Source organism: Gossypium arboreum, chromosome 11 (assembly GCF_025698485.1).
Source record: "Gossypium arboreum isolate Shixiya-1 chromosome 11, ASM2569848v2, whole genome shotgun sequence".
Classification (NCBI taxonomy): Eukaryota; Viridiplantae; Streptophyta; class Magnoliopsida; order Malvales; family Malvaceae; genus Gossypium; species Gossypium arboreum.
Genome location: NC_069080.1, coordinates 12568213 through 12586222, shown reverse-complemented (window position 1 = coordinate 12586222; position 18010 = coordinate 12568213). Strand labels below are relative to the sequence as shown.

The following is an 18010-nucleotide window of genomic DNA, read 5'->3' as shown; positions in this document are numbered from 1 at the left end:
GTTTAATGAACAATCTTAAATTGTATCTTTGCTATTGCACAGTGATAAGAGATGAAATGTGAACAAGCCACTCATATCATTAATTTCCTCTACTGGTGTTAAAAGCAGATAATTGTTTATCCCACTACAGAGAAGAAATACTTGATACAAATAAAAAAGGGGGATAAAAAAAGGGACACTCAGTAATGTCCCTGGTCTCTGGCCAAAAGTAATCTCAAATAAAACAACATATCACCAAATTACAATCATAATTTATAGCCAACTGTTAAAAACACCCTTGGGGCCAAGCTTTATGCTGAGCCTTCCTCTTGCTTTGCTTCATCCGACTTTTGGTTCGATGGGGCTAATGGGGATGGAGAGCCCTCCACTCCCATCTCTGCTTTTAGGTCATTAATGCTCTGCTCCAGCTCATTTACACGGTTTCCCATTTCATCAAGTGCTTTGGAGTTAAGTAAGAAATAGATGTCCCACAATTCACAATAATACTAAAGAAAAAAACTATTTGCATACTAATTAGTAATTAACTATCTATTTCCATTTAAAGCATTATCGCTATAATAGAGCAAAAACATAACAAAGTTCCAAACTTCTTAAAATCTGGCCAGCAAAACAGTTATTAGATACAGGTTCACATCAGTCTCGCGAAGCTTAACCTTTTAGCCCAGATTTCTCAATAGTCCAATAAGTAGACAAAAGAAACTAAAGCGCACATTGCTTTAGGTTCAATAAAGAAGAGAAAAGGATAAAATTTTCATGAACCTATCTTTCACTAATACTTCATCCATGAAGCAACTATGCGACATTTTATACATTTCATAAAGCTGCTATCTTAGGATTTAAAAAGAAAACACTTCAATGAACTTTAAGAACACGAGAAAAGGATATTCTTTGTGATAATGGAATCAGACATTATTTGAAACCTAGATTGCTGCAACAAAATCTTTGTCAATAACAGAACACCATTCCAATAAGAGAATCCAGTTATAACTCACCATTTGTTGAAGAAGACTTTGCACCTGCAAAAATTAGTCAAAGAAAACATTACTAGACTTATAAGAAAGGCACGTCAAAGACCACAATAAACAATTGCTGAATTACATCCAGTACAGACTATGATCTGGCTTGGCAATCTAAAAGTTCGGAATTAATGAAATGGTACTAGCAGAACAGCAAACATTAAAAGCAGTAATGGTTCATGTTATGAAGAAGGGTTGATGAACTCACAAAAACAGTCATATCAGCAGTGCTTTGCTTTGAATCTTCAGAGCTATGCCCGTCCTGCAAAATGTATACCAGTCAGTACAAAGAACTAATCCCTAATACAGATTGTTTAACGCAAAAAATGCAGTTTGATCAAATTGTCAAACATCTGGAAATTATAACCCTCTTCTAACTTAAAACAAATCAGTAAAAATTTGGGTTGGCTGGGGTCTCAAAACAACTAAAACTCTAACAGCAGCATTGCAAGCACGACCAATTTTAATCCAATGAAGCTAACAATTTCTTTTATAAAGTTAAAAACCAAACGAGAGATGAGACAGAAATGCGTATTGTTGAGAAACCGTAAAGATTCACAAGTCAGAGAAAGCCGGGTCTAAAACAAGTCGAAAACAACGATCTTTTTTTATCAAAACTTCATGAACCATGACTTGACTTTTGGATCGTAAAATTTATGGGAAATTAAAAGAAATAGAACAAATGATAGCGACGAAGATGAACAGCTCCAGAGTTTGGAGAATGAAGAAAATAAAAATAAAAGTAAAATTTACCATGCTAGGCAGTGGATCTTGGGTAGTTGATGACGCCGCACCTCAGTTGCTAACCGTAGGTCCGTAGTTTCGATTCGAAAACTTGGAAGCGTCGAGGGAAAACAGAAGTGATCGCAGCTTGCTCATTTTAAAGACATGGGTCATGTTCAACGCCTTTAATTTACAAATATGCCACTCCCACTTCAAACTTTTAATTATTATTATTACATAAGATTCAACTTCAAATCTAGCTTTTTTATCTGCTTTATTACAAATTTTTTGTGAATATTAATGAAGTTTGGATGATGGCATTTTTGTCATTGTGAGTATTAATGCAAAGCCCAGTAGGAGCGGCAAAGTACATTCAAAATTCAAATATTTGGGCTAAGTTACAACCTTGTGTGAGGCTTTCCAGCTTTTCATGAATGGACTGGACCAGGCCAGCGAAAATAATCAAGAAAGTGTAAGCTTCAATTTTCTTTTCAGAAATAAAAATGGTTAATTTAAGAATTATTATTTGATTCGAATTAACTAAAAAAAAGTTAAATAACTAATTAAGCACATCTGACAGTTTCCTAAATATAATAATTCTTAGCTTATGAACACTAATCTAGTGGATCCATAAAGAGAAATTTATTCCCATGTAGGGAAGCAGGAATTGTGTTTCCATTATTATAAAAAAAAATAATTATATTTCGTAATAAGATTGCGTAAATGTAAAATAATCTAAACTTAAAAAAGTTTAAGATTATGCTTGTAATCTAAGATACCTTAATGAATAAACCTTAATAAGAATACACTCTATGTTAAGGCATTTTGACACTATTTAAGAGTATAATATTATGAGGTGACCAAAATATTAACAACCAAACAACCGTAATGTAAAACTCAGCCAACCAATAACAGACTTGTGATCAGTATGATACGCTTTAAGATTCTCAAAGACAAAGTGAGAAAAGAGAAAGAAAATGATGGTGATGGTGATGAGTCGGACGATCGTCGTCAACCCCCAACACATATGATCTTTTAATTGTCAATACTTCCGGACCATCCTCGTATGCACGTATCATATTTGCTAATACTATAAGTTATGCGGTCCACGAGTTTCAGCCATTGAAAAGAATAAAGAAAGCAAGGAACTGCAGCACCCCTAATCTTATTCCTTTAAGACTCGTCTTCATCTTCCTTCTGTTCTTTCATCATTCTTATCCTAATTACTCTAAAAACAATGAAAGAGGAGATACAGAGAGAGACTAATGATATTGGTTCAGCTTCCATACATCATCCTATCAATTTTTCTCACTTTCTTTCAAACTTAAAACCAGATTACATTTTTTCTTAATAGATGTCTGACTGATTTAAAATGCTACTTTCTTTCTTTCCTTCTATCAGTAAGTAATTGTATCAGCTACTTACAACAATAAATGTCACTGCTTCATGATGCAGAGCAACGATATATACATGCATCGGTATTTATCTCTCTGATTGAATTACAATGTAGCAGCTTTCTGGCTAACAAATCCAAGTGATAATCACAGATCCAAGTTTGCTGATATACTACAAAATTGAATAGCTGCACACAAAATAAGGCACTATTTTCCTCTGGAAAGCATTTACAACTTTTAGTACCCAACATGGATAAGAAACAGAAGGATACTATTTCTCCTAACCTAAAACATAAAGTTCCCACTGCATACACAACATTTGAACATCATAAGATCACATATACAACCTAAGAAGAGGATACCTTAACCACTTTAAAAGCTGGATGAAGCGATCTAAGTACATCTTTCACCTCAATGGGATTCCTGCTCTCGTTTCGAACTTTCTTCACCCTTCTACTAGCCAAAGGTTGCTGAGTAAACCCATAAATCTGAAGAATCTGATTATCCCCAAAGTTGAATGCTCTATCTATCTGCTTCAAGCACCTCTCAACAGGGTAATTCCCCAACTTCCCACAAGGCTTACACCCCACAAAGTGAGTCACCAATGGCCAACGATGGTCACCTAAACCTGGGTGATAAGTTTCAATCATTTCCTCGTACCTATCAACCAAAAGCCCCCAATAACCATGCAAATAGTAAGCATGCTCAAGGTAAACCTTATCACCCCACTGCTCCCTTTGAGTGGCCAACAAATAAACCATTGCAGACTGATCATCAGCTTCGAAAACAGGACGGTTCTTAAGTTCCCTGGTCAATACCTTCCCTGCTTCATCCCTAATCTTCCCTTTAGGATCCATTGGAACCCAAGCGTCAAGAAAACCAAGTGCCCATTGCCCATTCCTCAACAAAAAACTCCCAGTATTTAACCCAATCCAATTCTTTTGATCATAAACCCTCTCATTCCAGCCATGCATAACCAAGTTCGAGTCTTTATACCTTTCCCAAGGAATCTCAAAAGCCATGTCGGTAAACATCGCGTCACTGTCCATCCACCACAGGAATTCCACCTCCGGATGCGAAAGCAAAAGCCTCCGAATCAACGGTAATTTCGCCCAAAACCCTGCCATTTCTGCATCTAACAGTGCCATATTGTAAAATATTTCAATCCCGTGTAACCTACAGTAATCTATCTTGTTCTTCGTTGATTTTAACAAGTAATGTTCACCAACCGGGTTCTCACACGGCTTGGGAGATGAACCAGTGACTAAAAGAACCCTCGGTTTGTTTGGACCGATGAAATTTGGATAATCAGGATTTTCTTTCAGCCATTCAGATCGCTGCTTGTCCCAATCGGAGATTTTCGGCCCAAGAGAATATGGCTTGTCGGAGTCGAGTTTCGAGTCATCGGATTCCTCCTCAACTAATACCTTATTTAACTCGAAATCGTTGTAACTATTGGTTTCGGCGTTGGCGTCGCTGACGACCTCGTTATCGGACGAGGTCGTTTGAACTTCTTCGAGTACGCGGTGCGTCTCAGCGCGTCTCCGGAAATAGAAATGGTCGCGAATCTCAACGAAGTCCTGCTCCGGAGTCCCGAATTTCCCGGCACCAATAGTGCCACGTAGAACGACTACGGTGAGGACGAAGCAAAAGACCGTTACCTTGCAGTGACGGAGAGTCCTGTGGATCTTTCTACACCTTTGAGCTCCCAAACACTTGCCTATCATCTTTCCGGTTGCTTGCCCCACCCGCTCTTGGCTCAACCCAAACAATGCCGGATTGGAGAATTGATAACCCTATGATTTGGGAGATTCTGAGAATGATTATGGGAATTTTCTTAAGGACGCAAAAAAAGTTAAAAGAAAGATGTTTCTCTTTGAATCCAAAACGTCTTAGGATGGTGGAGTTTGATTTGTTATCCCGACACAAATTTGAAAACAGCTGTTGGGTGATGCCGGGACCCACCGCGACGTAGTTGGAACGAAAATAATAAAAATAAAAACCCTTAATTTAGGATTTATAAGTCTGCGTTTGTAATAAGCACTTAAATAGATAAACATTGTGAGCCGCTTAATCTATTTTTAGGTGGTATTTTACGAGTACGATAATCTGAAGTGGAATTTCCTTTTTATGAAAACTAATATAAAGAGTTATTTAGTTAATTTAACTTTTTTAAAAACAGCTAAATGTGGTTTGTTTTTGTTTTAAGAGATAAAGATTGCGTTTTTGTTTTTATTTTTGTTTTAAGAGATAAATATTTTTTATTAATTATACAACATATAAAATTATTTTTTCTTCATGAACCGATTGTATGTATTAATTAAATATATTATATTATATTATTAAAATCAATATAAAATCTGTAACATTTCATAAATAATATTATTGACCAATTAAAAATAATATGAATATTTAATTTTATAACTATGATAATTTAAATTATAATCAATATGATAAAATTTTTAATATTTAAAATAAGCTTAAATGGATTGATATTACTCTCAATAATGATTTTAGTTTTACTATTTAAGAAAAGTTAAGAGTATAATTTAAAAATTAAAAGAAAAAAGACCATGTAAATTAAGTTATTAAACAAAAATATACAATCCATAACTAAATTAATAAATTAATTATGATTTCAATAATATTTATAATATCTTTCTCATTTATCTATTAAAAAATATTTTATATATCTTATATATGAAATTCATTTTTAATAATTAAAAAAAGTGCATGAATGAATATGTAAATTTTAAATTTTACTTCCTTGAAGCACATATTTATATTTTTCAAGTATTGGATATTAAAACCATATATAAGGACTGAATATTAAGAATAAAATTAAAACGGAACTAAGTGTATACGCATTTATATTTTTGTAATTTATGACAAATTAATTATATCAAAGATTATTGACATATATAATTTTATTATATAAACGAGTATTCAATTTTGATATATTTTTATAAGGAAATTGGGTTGAAATAATATTTATTTTAAACTTAGTCAATAAAAGCGGCAAATAATTAGCACGCCAAATGGATATTTAGTTGTATCACATTGAAATAGTTTCCTTAATTGCAACTTTAAACTGCTATTCTCATTCAACTATTAATAAGTTATGTTTTTGGTCACTTAACTTTAAAAGATTATAAAATGATCATTGAACTATTCGAAAGTTTTCACTTAAGTTACTGAACTATTTGAAAGTTTTTATTTAAGTCATTAGATTTTTTTTAAGTTCAATTAGTGAGCTCCAGCAATGATTTTATGATTAGTGCGATAGATTAGTACCCATTGATAAATAGAACATACTTTAGATTTAAGTAGATTTGAAGGTAAGTGTCGCAAATCAAAGGAGAAAGTTGCTAGGATTTTGGTTTGTAGATTTGTGTCGTTTAAAATTGTTTCATGAAAAAATTTTGAATTGTAGAAGAGAATAAGGAGGAGGGCTTCTATTGGTTTAGGCAAATTGAATGGAAAAGGCCATACAATAGTAATTTTAATAGTCTAGTGACTTAAATGAAAATTTTCAAATAATTCAATGATTAATTTGTAACTTTTTGAAGTTGAGTAACTAAAACGTAAATTTACTTTTTGAATGCTAAAATTGTTAATCATTTGGTATCGATTCTTTTAGTCTGCCCTTTTAGAAGGATTTTTCCCTTCACAGGCATTGAATAAGCCAAGAAAAAGGGTTCAAATTATTCGTATTAAATATATCAGAAAAGTAATTATTGAGTATACCAAGAGTGAAAATTTTTATTTTACAAATAAGTTTGAGATTTTATCACATCTTATTTTAAAAAAATTAAATACAACATAGTTACAAATATTAAAATCTCAACTTTATTTGTAAATTTAAAATTAAATTTAACTACACAAATGGAGTTCATATGATAAAATTAAGGATATATTTTTACCAATATCTCAGTCTCCATTATTTGTGTACTAAATGTGGTGACAATAAATTATGGAAAAGTAATGAGATTTTGGTTGATTTGCTTTCAAGATTTTGATGTCTTGAGTTAAAACATTTAAATTGTTTTTTTATAAATTTTATATAAAAGATAAAAAGATAATAAAAAAACACTTATAATAATATTTGTTATGTACCATACGTATTGATGGACGTACCGTTCTTCTAATGGTAAGTACCTGTAATGGCTTAAATTCAATGTTATCAGAACAGTGGTTTCGTAACCACAAATTCAATTTAAAGAGAAATTTGTTTTAATATTTTTGCATAAATATTGATATGATAAGAAAATCGTATGAAAATATCGATAGAAAAATTGTACCGATTTAGTGATTAGTTAAAAAAAGAAATTATTGAAGAAATTGAGTAAAAACAAGGTATCGAGACCTCGATCTCGTAAAACCGAGTTGGAAATATTTTTATAAATATTTATGAAATGTTAGTAATGTGGTATTAAAATTTTGTTAAGAATTTTAATATTTGGGTAGTCAATTAAATGAAAATGGCTAAATTAGAAAGGTGTAAAAGTGGCTGGGATGATTAAATAGCTTAAGTGTCTAATGAGAAAGGATTTAAAAAGCAATTAGACCCAAAATTTATTTGGGCAGGACGCCAAGGGCATGAAATCAGCAAGAAAATGTATGGTTTAAGGGTAAAATTGGAAGATTGCATAATTAACTAAATAAATTTAGGACTAATATGAAAATATCTAGATTTCTTATGATTTCTCTTCATTCTCATCAGCCAAAATGCCATAGGAGGGGTTCTTTAAGCTGTTATTTCATAATTTTTACACCAAGTGAGTTAATCCTTACCTTTTTCTTGTAATTTTTGTGTTTTTAAGACTTTTACAACTAGGCCCTACTATTAAATTCATTAGTTTTTGATTTCATGGATGAAATTTAAAGTCACCATGGTCGAGTGCTGAAATTTTATGATGAAATAGCGTGAAATTGAAGCTTTAATTTGTTTATGAGATGATTTTATTATGTAATTTCAATAGAAATTGATTTTTAGGACCTAATCGTGAAAAAGTTTGGAATTAAAGCCTAGTGCTGAAATACTGATTCCCAAAGGTTATAAAGTAGTTTAAAGTGATAGAATAAAGTGTTAATTGAGAACAATTAGCTCAATTGAGAGGTTAATTGAGTAGGGACGAAATTATCATTTATTAAAAGCTTAGGGGAAAAATGGTAATCAACATCTTGCATTAAAATAATTTTGGACAGCAGCAGTAGGCTAACTTTGAAAAATCACCATAAATTATGGAAATCAAATTAGAGGATGAACAAACTATCGAATTAAATCTTATTGAGTCTAGTTTCTCTTAAAAGAAATGATGTAAGAAATGAAATTATAAATCATGAGATAAAATAAATTTTGAGAGACAAGGTCAGAATGAATTCGGGTTCCCCTGTTTTGAATTTGGAAAATTATCAAAAATTGGATAAAAATAATTAGGGTTTAAAATTTACAAGTTTAAATTATTAATGAGTCTATTTTCAATAGAAACAAATAGAAACATCATCCAAATTTTGTATTAAGAGATAATTAATTTTTAGTAAAGAAATGTTGAAGCTGTCAGACAACAGAACAGGGGTAAGTTTGAAGATTTTACTGTACTTATTGGCTGAACCAAAAATTCTGAAAATTTTATGGTAGAAAGATATTTGAGTCTAGTTTCAAAAACATCAAGTGGTTTTTAATTTGGAATTCTGTAGCTTGAGATATAAATGATTTAGTGATTACAACTCAAGTAAACAGCTTTGAATGAACTATAAATAATAGTGGAATTATAGAGAATGGTACGTATGAACATGAAATGTATTAAATTAATGATTAAATTTATTTATTTAGATTCAGAAAATTCAAATACCAAACTAGATCGAGGAAAGGAAAATTTTCGGGATTAGTAGATTTTTGTATACAAACAAGTATCGAGATAAGTTCGTGTAACTTGAATTATATTCTTAAATGCTTGAAATGTATGTTATTAATGTTAATATGATTTGAATGCTCATTGCATGAAAATTGATAAAACATTGATATATTTGATAAAAAGGGGAAGAAATCCCGGTTGAATGAAAGAAAAATTCGATGGATCTGTGAAAATGAATTGACGGTAAAAAGGATCTAGCCCGAATGGGTGATCTTATCCTGATATAGCCCTCCCGAAGAATATGTGTAAAATGGATTTAGCCTAGATGAGTAATCCGAATTAAGGTCTGAATTTAGCATAGATTGGTAATTCAGATCCAAGCTCATTAGAGTAATTGTCGTTACAGGAGATTTAGCCTAGACTGGTAATTCCGACAATACTCTATGTGTTTATATTACAAGGGATTTAGCCTGGACTAGAAATCCCGCATGAGGTTCACGAGAGTGTGCTCTCTGAAATGGAAATGTGCACACATGAATACCAATTGACAGACCCGAAATTGTACACTAAAAGTGTACCTCTGAAAATCCATCAAAATTCTAAGAAATTCAACGGGATAAATATGGGAAATAATAGGGGTAATAGAATACATAGAATTGATGAGTTCATCAATCATTAATCTTTGTATTGAACTCATATGATGCTATTTGATTAATGTTTTGGTTGAGTTTGTGTGTGATAAGTAAATGGTAAATTGAATGGATGTATGAATATTTATTGTATTGTATTGAAAATATTAGGTAAGTATAATTCTTGTTACATGGGCTTACTAAGCACAACGTGCTTAGGCTGTTTTCTTTTTCCCTGTTTTGTAGTATTAAGAGTTCGGAGGTCGGATTGGGTCGAAGGCACATCACACTATCAACCTCAACATTTTGGTATATCAAGAAATTTTTTTTTGGAAATCAATGGCATGTATAAGTTAATAAAGTAAATGTTAATGTAAAATGAATGTAAAGTTAGCCATTGGTATGGCTAACAAATCTTGGTTTTGGTATGTGACGAGGTTATCTTATAGATATCTATGAATATATCCTGAAAATATGTTGAATTTGATTGGTTGATTTGGATTGGTCTATGTTTAAAATTGCAGGGAAGGTTAGATATTTATAAAGGGGTTATATTGAATTCATAAAAAAAAATTAGGGTTTTGCAAAAAATTTCCTATGGTTTCGATTTAATCCCGTTTTGGCCCTGGTGTATGTTTTGGGCTTTGGAGACCTATCTAAGGGACGTCATAACATGTTTCGATAAACGAATAGTATTTAACTCGTAATAACGGTAAAATTAAATCGGTAAACTCCAGCAATGCCTCGTAACCTATTCCGGCGACGAATACGAGTAGAGGGTGTTACATACCAATATCGATTTATTTAAAAATATCAAATAATGACATTATTTAAATCTCAAATACTAATCAAAAATAAAACTTTGGTTCAAATAATAAAGAAAATATTTTAAAAATGTTGGTGGCATGGGTTCAAATCTTACCCTATATAAAATTTAAGATACCAAAAAATAAAAAAAAATAAAATACTCATCAATTATATAAAATATTCTTTAATAAGCTTCACAAATACAATACATCATTAAACAAATTCAAAATAAATAAGCAAAAAATTATTTTATAAATAAGATTATCACATTCTATGCATATAACAATTCACAATTCAACAAATCCAAAATAAATAATTTAAATTTAATATATATTTTAAAATTATTTCTTTAGTACTAGTCGGGACACCATGTTTCGACCGATACGGGGGAAATCAATTGGTATAGTTGATATCAATAAAATTTGCACCGAAACGGAACCTAAAATTTATTGTTCTAGTTTACTATTAGAACGAAACATTCCAACCAATACGTTGATACCACCTAAACAACTACCATACTTTAAAATATTTAGCTAATTGAATTTATATTCGATTATTCAACTTAGATGTGAAATGTTTTAAGATTATAATAAATAATAGGATTAACATAGTTTTTATATCAACAATCCAAGGGGCTAAAAATACTTGTTTCACAGAGAGACTCAAACCTTTATGAGAAATTTCTAGTAGCGAATAAAGGTGTCATCTAGAAAGGTGAGGTAGTTTTCGGCTCCAAGAACTCACATCAAAACCAGTATTGACATGGTGCAAACTGTAAATCTACAAAAATGGCCATTGCACAACCATATCAATCGCATTGAACCAAAACAAGAGAAACAATTAATCCTCTCTTACCTATGGAAATGAGAGCCGTAAGGCAGGCGGCAACCTCAAATACCATGCATATATAAAAACTAGGTTCCACCTTTTTCTTTATCATCTATACTATTGTTATTGTTACTTTACATAATTACACCTTGTTAGTTCTTTTATTACACCGCACCCTTTGTTAGTTTAAACATGGAAGAATATTTTGTAGTATAAGATTTGATGTTATTTATTTAATCATTGTTTTTTAAAGGTTGATATTTTTTTTTAAAATTTGATACTTGAAGTGTAACTTCCTGTCTAATTTGGTACTTACCCCTTTTTTTTTTCATTTTGGTACCTCAATTTGCCAAATATTATACAGATGATTGCAATATATTAACAATGTTATTTTTTATGAGATAATAAAATAATCAATTTATAATCTTCACGTGACAAATGACATGGTATTTGTCTTTTATATTTTAAATATTTAATTACTTTTTGTTTAATTTAATTTAATTTATTTTACTTATTTTATTATACAATATTAATTCATTAAGTATAACTCAATGCATAGTTTTTTAACACAATTTTCCTTTAACACTAACGATATTTTTTTGTAGAATAACACAAATTTTTAACATTGTTACTGTTTTGGGGTAATTTGTATAATATTCAACAAGTTTGGGCACCAAATTGAACCTAAAAAAACTTTGGTACCAAATTAGGAAAAGTGTTAAGTTTAAATACCAAACCAGACGCAAAAAAAGCTTAGGTGTCAAATTAGGAAAATTGGCAAATTTAAGTACTAATTTGGGTAAAAAAAATTAAATACCAAATAAGGAAAAAGTGTTAAGTTTAAGTACCAAATATTATATTAAACCTGTTGTAAAAATTCAATAATTTCATTTCAGCTCACTAGCCTAAACACTCAACCTCTATTCTAACTCATTACAAAAAGTAGTGTGGTCAATATTTTTATAAAGGAGAGTGAGTTGTACAGATTTGAATCTGAGATCTAATATCAACCAAAACTTCAAATCAATAGAAGTCTTTTGCCATGAAACTCGAATGTTGTAAACATATATTAAGACTCAAAACTATACACTCTTCGTAGATTTGGATTTAGTCTCATTACTTTTTTTTTTAAAATTAAAAATGCAAGTTCAATTGTTAATATCGTTAAAATTGTTCTGTCAAGTTCAGTACAACCTTATTTTTTCTTGCATTACTACTAAGCAATTTTTTTTATTACAAAATGTTACACTAACAAATTTATCCAAAAAAATGACAACATTGACAATTGGACCCAAACTTTGAAATCTAAAAAATATAGGAACTAAATTCCTAGAAATAACAATAGTTGGACTAAATTTCAAGTACATGAAAAATACAGGGACTTAGAACGTATTTTAAAATTTTTAAAAATAGTGTTTTAAATATCTTTAGTGGATGTTAATACACTCAATCCTCACTTTTTTTTAGCCAAAATAGATTAATTAAAGGAGAACCTAGAAGTATAAGTGATAACTCAGTGAGCATGACAGTTTATTCCCACCACCGTTAGAGAAGTACCTAGAAAGTAACAAAAGATAACCTACATTATCATGTGAGTTGTGTAGGTCAAAGTTAAACAAGAGAGGTAGGTAAGCCATCTTTATCCAATATGAAAACCAAAGAATATGAGGATCGATCAACCCAACCTATCAAGCACATCTCCTTTAAAGAGTGTTTAGCCACCTAATTTGCTATACAGTTAGTAGTTCTCTTCACCAGATTAAACTTAACATCAAGTAAACTTCTCGACATTTCATCAATTCTTTTCAGAACAAGGTCAAGCTTCCATCTTGAACATTTTCCTTTCTTATGTATTGCATCAATCACTATTTTAAAATCTGACTCAAATGTGACTTTCTCATATCTATTTTTAACTGGCAGCTTTACTCTCAACTTAAGTGCCAGAGCTTTTGCTACATCTACGCTATTAGTTCTAGATTTCTTTCCAACACCGTTAATAAGAATATCATCTTTATTTCACACCATCATCCCTATTTGATATGTCCTAATTTGATAGGTCAAATTAGGCTCCCCAGTAGGCTAAAAGAGTTTGTTTCTGAGCAATTTATATTTTTTTATTGTGTTTTTACTTAGTTTTCATTCTTTGCATTAATAAGTGAAATAGTGTGTTTTATACCACTTTTGAGTCCCAAAATGGTCAAATGCGTCATAGGGGACCTAATGGTTGATTGAGTATTGTAGAGAGTCATCAGAGGCCCAAATGTGAGTGAAAATATCACCTAGCAAGGGATATTGCGGTATCGAAGCCTAGAAGTTGTGATGTAATACCCTGAATTAGGGCCTAATCAGAATAGTGGTTTCGTGACCACAAATCTGAGATAGAAATAATTATTTTATGATTATTTTGAGGTCTATGATATGATTTCATGATTGTGTGAAAATTTCGTGAAGAAATTCTATGCATAAAGTGCTTAATTTGAAGTTAGAGACTAAATTGAATAAATTGCAAAACTTACATTCTAGAAGTTTCTAGTATGAAATTGCTTTGAAATATTAATTAGGAGGTCTTAAATAAAAATTTGACCAATTTCTAAGTTTATGGACAAAAATTGGACATTGATGGAATTTTTGGAAAGTTTAGTAAAAAGGGCATTTTGGTCATTTAGGGGTAAAATGAATTAAAATACAAAATTAAAAGCCAATTTTGTTCATCTTCTTCACCATGGACGTGTATACCGAGGGATACTCCATGGCTAGGGTTTCCAAGCTTCCAAGCTTGATTGTAAGTTCGTTCTAGCCTCGTTTTTAATGATTTTTACTTTTTTGGAGTCCCGGTAACTTGATTTAGCTTATGCTAGCAATAATTCAACCTAGGGTTCATAATTGGAAAAATACCCATAGGTGAAATTTGTGTATTTTGATGTTTTATGATAGAATATGAGGTTTTAAATTATGTTAGACAACTTGTGCTACTCGGTTTTAAGTGAAAACGAGTAAAATGGCTTAATCGGTAAAAATACCTAATAGTCATAAGTACATGTTAGAGTGAGAATTTGATGTTACCATAGAAGGGGAAAGTGATCAGCATGTCATAAAACATAAGAAAATAGGATGAAGTTTAATTTCCGAACCTTGGGGCAAAAGTGAAAATATGCAAAAGTTTAGGGGTCAAAATGAAAATTTGTAAAAATATGATTTTTGGACCCGTATGAATAGTGTAACTAATTATTAGGCTAAATGTGATATTATAGATGAAGGAAATCGAGATTCGGGCTTAAATCTAGAAAATACAAGGTTATGGATTAAAATGGTAAATTGTCGTTTCTGGATCGAGGTAAGTTCGTATGATAATAATAATGCAGTGTTATGTTTGAATTATATTTCTTACTATTATTGCATATTTTGTATGATTTAATATATTGGAAAAGTTGATAAAATGGTGTTTATGATGTGAAAATATGACATGAAAGAATGTTACATGAAATGCAAGAAAGTGATGATACATGACAAATGATATATGAAATATGTGATATATGTTATGTAAATTCTTAAAAGTTGATTTGATATTTGAGTTATGTCTTATTATGCTATGAATGGACAATTGGTACTATGGATAGTGAGATCGACACTTCGAGTAAGTTCGTACATAAATAATCTATCGATTCATTTTATGTTATTATATTTTGATATCATTTGAAATGTGGCTGCTTATCAAATGGTTATTTGATGTAAGTTATGAATTTAAATTGATTACGGACAATTTAGTAAAATGTTGAAAAGTAAGGAATTTCCCGATTGAACCTTCGGAATAGAAACGATACAAATGAACTATTGTGAGGTCACGGTGTAGTACTAAGTGCGAGCTACTACGTTATCTGGGATAATTGGTCGCATGTGTAGTACTAAGTGCAGGCTACTATGCGTACCCGAAAACTGTGATCACGTGTGTAGTAATAAGTGCAGGCTACTAGGTGTACCAGATTATTGGTCACATGTGTAGTATTAAGTGCAGGCTACTATGCGTACCAGATAGCTTCGGCTACAAGTGTGGAAATGGGAAAATGTGCAGGCAATTGTGTATCTGTTATTATTCCGATGAGTTCAACAGGAAATCGATTAAATGAAAATACATGTGAAAGTGATTATGTAATGAACAAGTGCAAGTATATGTTCATTTGAATTTATGCGAATATATGATTATGCGAACCTCGGTAAAATGGAATGGATTAAGTGAATTGTGTAAAAGTTAACTTTAGTAGTAAAACAGTGTTGAACAGCAGCAGTGCATGACTTTGAAAATTTACCAAAAATTGTGTAAGTTGAATTAAATTTCAAAAAATTTTGGAATTAAAGATTAATGAGTCTATTTTCATATAAAATAAACAGGGGGAGCAAAAGAATTATATATTATGTGATATTGTAATTTTTGTGAGACAGTGTCAGAATAAATTCAAGATCCCCTGTTCTGACTTTAGAAATTCACCATAAATTGTAAAAAAATTATTAAGAGTCATACCTTACATGCATGGATTCCTTATTGAGTCTATTTTTAAGAGAAACAAACTTCATGGTCGTTTAAATTCTGTGCAGGGAGAAATTTGGTTCGTAGTGCACAGGGGTCAGAGTAGTCGTACCCTAAAACAGGGGAAACTTTAATGAATAAACTGTACTAATTGGATAAACCAAAAATTCTGAAAATTTTAAGGGGGAAATATATATGAATCTAGTTTCAAGGAAAATTAAAGAAACTAAATTTGGAGTTTTTTAGCTTCAGATATGAATGATTTAGTAACTGTAACTCGATAACACAGCTTAACCTGAACATGTGTAATTGTACAATTATAGTGTTTTATCTTGAAAATCGTGGTAGTAATTGCTTATTATTTTCATATGAACTTATTATTTTCATATGAAATTACTAAGCGTAAAGCTTACCCATCCTCTCCATTTCTTTAGTATTGGCAGGTCGGCTCGGGGTTAGAGATTGTCGGAGGCAAAATCACACTATCAAACTATCATTTTGGGAGAATTAATTCAAATATTAGAAATATCAAGTGAGTGGCATGTATAGGAAGTTGGTTTGTGATATGTATTTTTATTATGATTTTGGCCATACGTATCAGTCTGCATTGAGTTATCGTATATGATCATGAGATGTAGTCCTTATCCATTATGATTTATAAGTTTAATTAATCGTGCCATGTCCTATGTTTTGATGTGATGATATAGTTAGTTTTGTTTGTTATGCATGTGTTCGAAAAATTTTGAATTAAATGAAATTTTATGGCCTGGTTTTCGTCTATGTGTATTGTTAAGCCTGGTAATGCCTCGTACTCTGTTCCAGCCTTGGATACGGGTAAGGGGTGTTACATATGATACCCTGAATAGTGTTGAATTGAAGAGGATCAAGGTAAACTATAATGGTATCACGATACCCAACTCCCAAGGATTCTCCCAAGTCAAAACCAACATGGGTATCGCGATATCAAACCATGGGTATCACAATACCCCTGACGTGAAGAAACAAAAAATGACTGCAATGGCAGACCTTGTCCAACTTCAACACCAATAAAAAAACACATTCTAAACGGCATTTAGGGCATAAATGTTGGGTCAGAAAAAATCCTAAAAGAGGCCAAAATTGGCTGAAAAAGGGACACACTTCACGTTATCTAGTTTTACATATTTCTATTTATCTTTTAGAGTTTAGTTCTTCTTTTCCATAGCTTAGGGTTTATTTTCTTGATCATTCTTTGGTTTTTCTTAGTTCTATAACTAGTAGTTAAGTTAGTTATTACTATAGTTGGGATTAATTACTTGTTAAGCCTTTCAAAATTTCCTGTATTTTCAATTTAATCCATTAGTTTATACCAATCAGCTTTGTCATATTTCCTCTGTTAAAAATCTTGTATTGGGTGTTCTTATTTATATTCTTATTGTCATTGTTGTGTTCCTCAAGCTTTTGCTAGAAAGCTTGAATCTATATGTAACACCCCTAACCCGTATCCGCTGCCAGAACAGAGTTTCAGAGCATTACTACCATTTACAGATCACTAAAAAAATTTAAATACTTACCGATTCAATGCATTATATAAATAAATATATTACCATTCAATCAACAGTTTGACACTTGTATAAGCATCAAACAGCAACATTGTTAGTATACTTGCACATATCTCATATAAATTCAACATTGATATATCTATTTTCTCGACATATCGCACTTGAGTTTAATAATAGTCTCAACTTACATAATTTCCTTGTATCAATATATCAAAGATAATCATATATGTACATGTCATGAAACATATCATGCTCTTACCGTTTCTTCATAAGCATATATCATTCATTTCATTATATCAATATTTCATGCTCCATCATTTCCATATATTTTATGTATATTTATTCCGGTAATAGCTTATATCAAACTTAACATAAATTATATTACATGTACTTATACTTATTTCGTTTATCTATCTTCATAATTATTTCATATAACCATTCGTCATCGATACATATTACCGATTATCAATTGTTCAATGATGTTAGGCGTCTCCCATCCACGGTCTTATTTATCTTTGACATGATGCCATAGTGTCTTTCAACTATGGTCTTATTCATTTTCATCATGTTGCCATGGTATCTTTTAACCATGGTCTTGTTCATTTCATATCACGTTGCCATGGTATCTTTCAACCATGGTCTTACACATTTCATATCGAGAGCACACTTCATGAACCTCATCCTTACAATGG

General features: G+C 31.2%; 2 protein-coding genes across 2 annotated transcripts; both read right to left on the bottom strand.

The window, feature by feature from the left end:
- Nucleotides 1–59: 59 nt before the first annotated feature.
- Nucleotides 60–1921, bottom strand: LOC108471086 (heat shock factor-binding protein-like). Its single transcript, XM_017772667.2, has 5 exons — nt 1770–1921; nt 1225–1278; nt 993–1016; nt 886–928; nt 60–436 (listed from the first exon to the last, which is right to left on the bottom strand). The coding sequence occupies exons 1-5, from the start codon at nt 1770–1772 to the stop codon at nt 291–293; spliced, it is 270 nt and encodes an 89-aa protein (XP_017628156.1). The 5' UTR covers nt 1773–1921; the 3' UTR covers nt 60–290.
- A 1181-nt stretch (nt 1922–3102) lies between these two features.
- On the bottom strand, nt 3103–5144 carry LOC108471218 (xyloglucan 6-xylosyltransferase 2-like). Its single transcript, XM_017772837.2, has one exon. The coding sequence runs from the start codon at nt 4858–4860 to the stop codon at nt 3481–3483; it is 1380 nt and encodes a 459-aa protein (XP_017628326.1). The 5' UTR covers nt 4861–5144; the 3' UTR covers nt 3103–3480.
- Nucleotides 5145–18010: the final 12866 nt, after the last annotated feature.

Excerpts from the sequence above, each read along its gene's own strand:
- LOC108471086 (XM_017772667.2), bottom strand. Across the intron at positions 929-992 it reads AAAGTCTTCTTCAACAAATG|CAATCTAGGTTTCAAATAAT; the intron begins GTGAGTTATAAC and ends ATTTTGTTGCAG. Across the intron at positions 437-885 it reads TGATTCCATTATCACAAAGA|TTGATGAAATGGGAAACCGT; the intron begins ATATCCTTTTCT and ends ACTCCAAAGCAC.
- LOC108471218 (XM_017772837.2), bottom strand. The coding sequence starts at position 4,860 with ATGATAGGCAAGTGTTTGGGAGCTCAAAGGTGTAGAAAGATCCACAGG.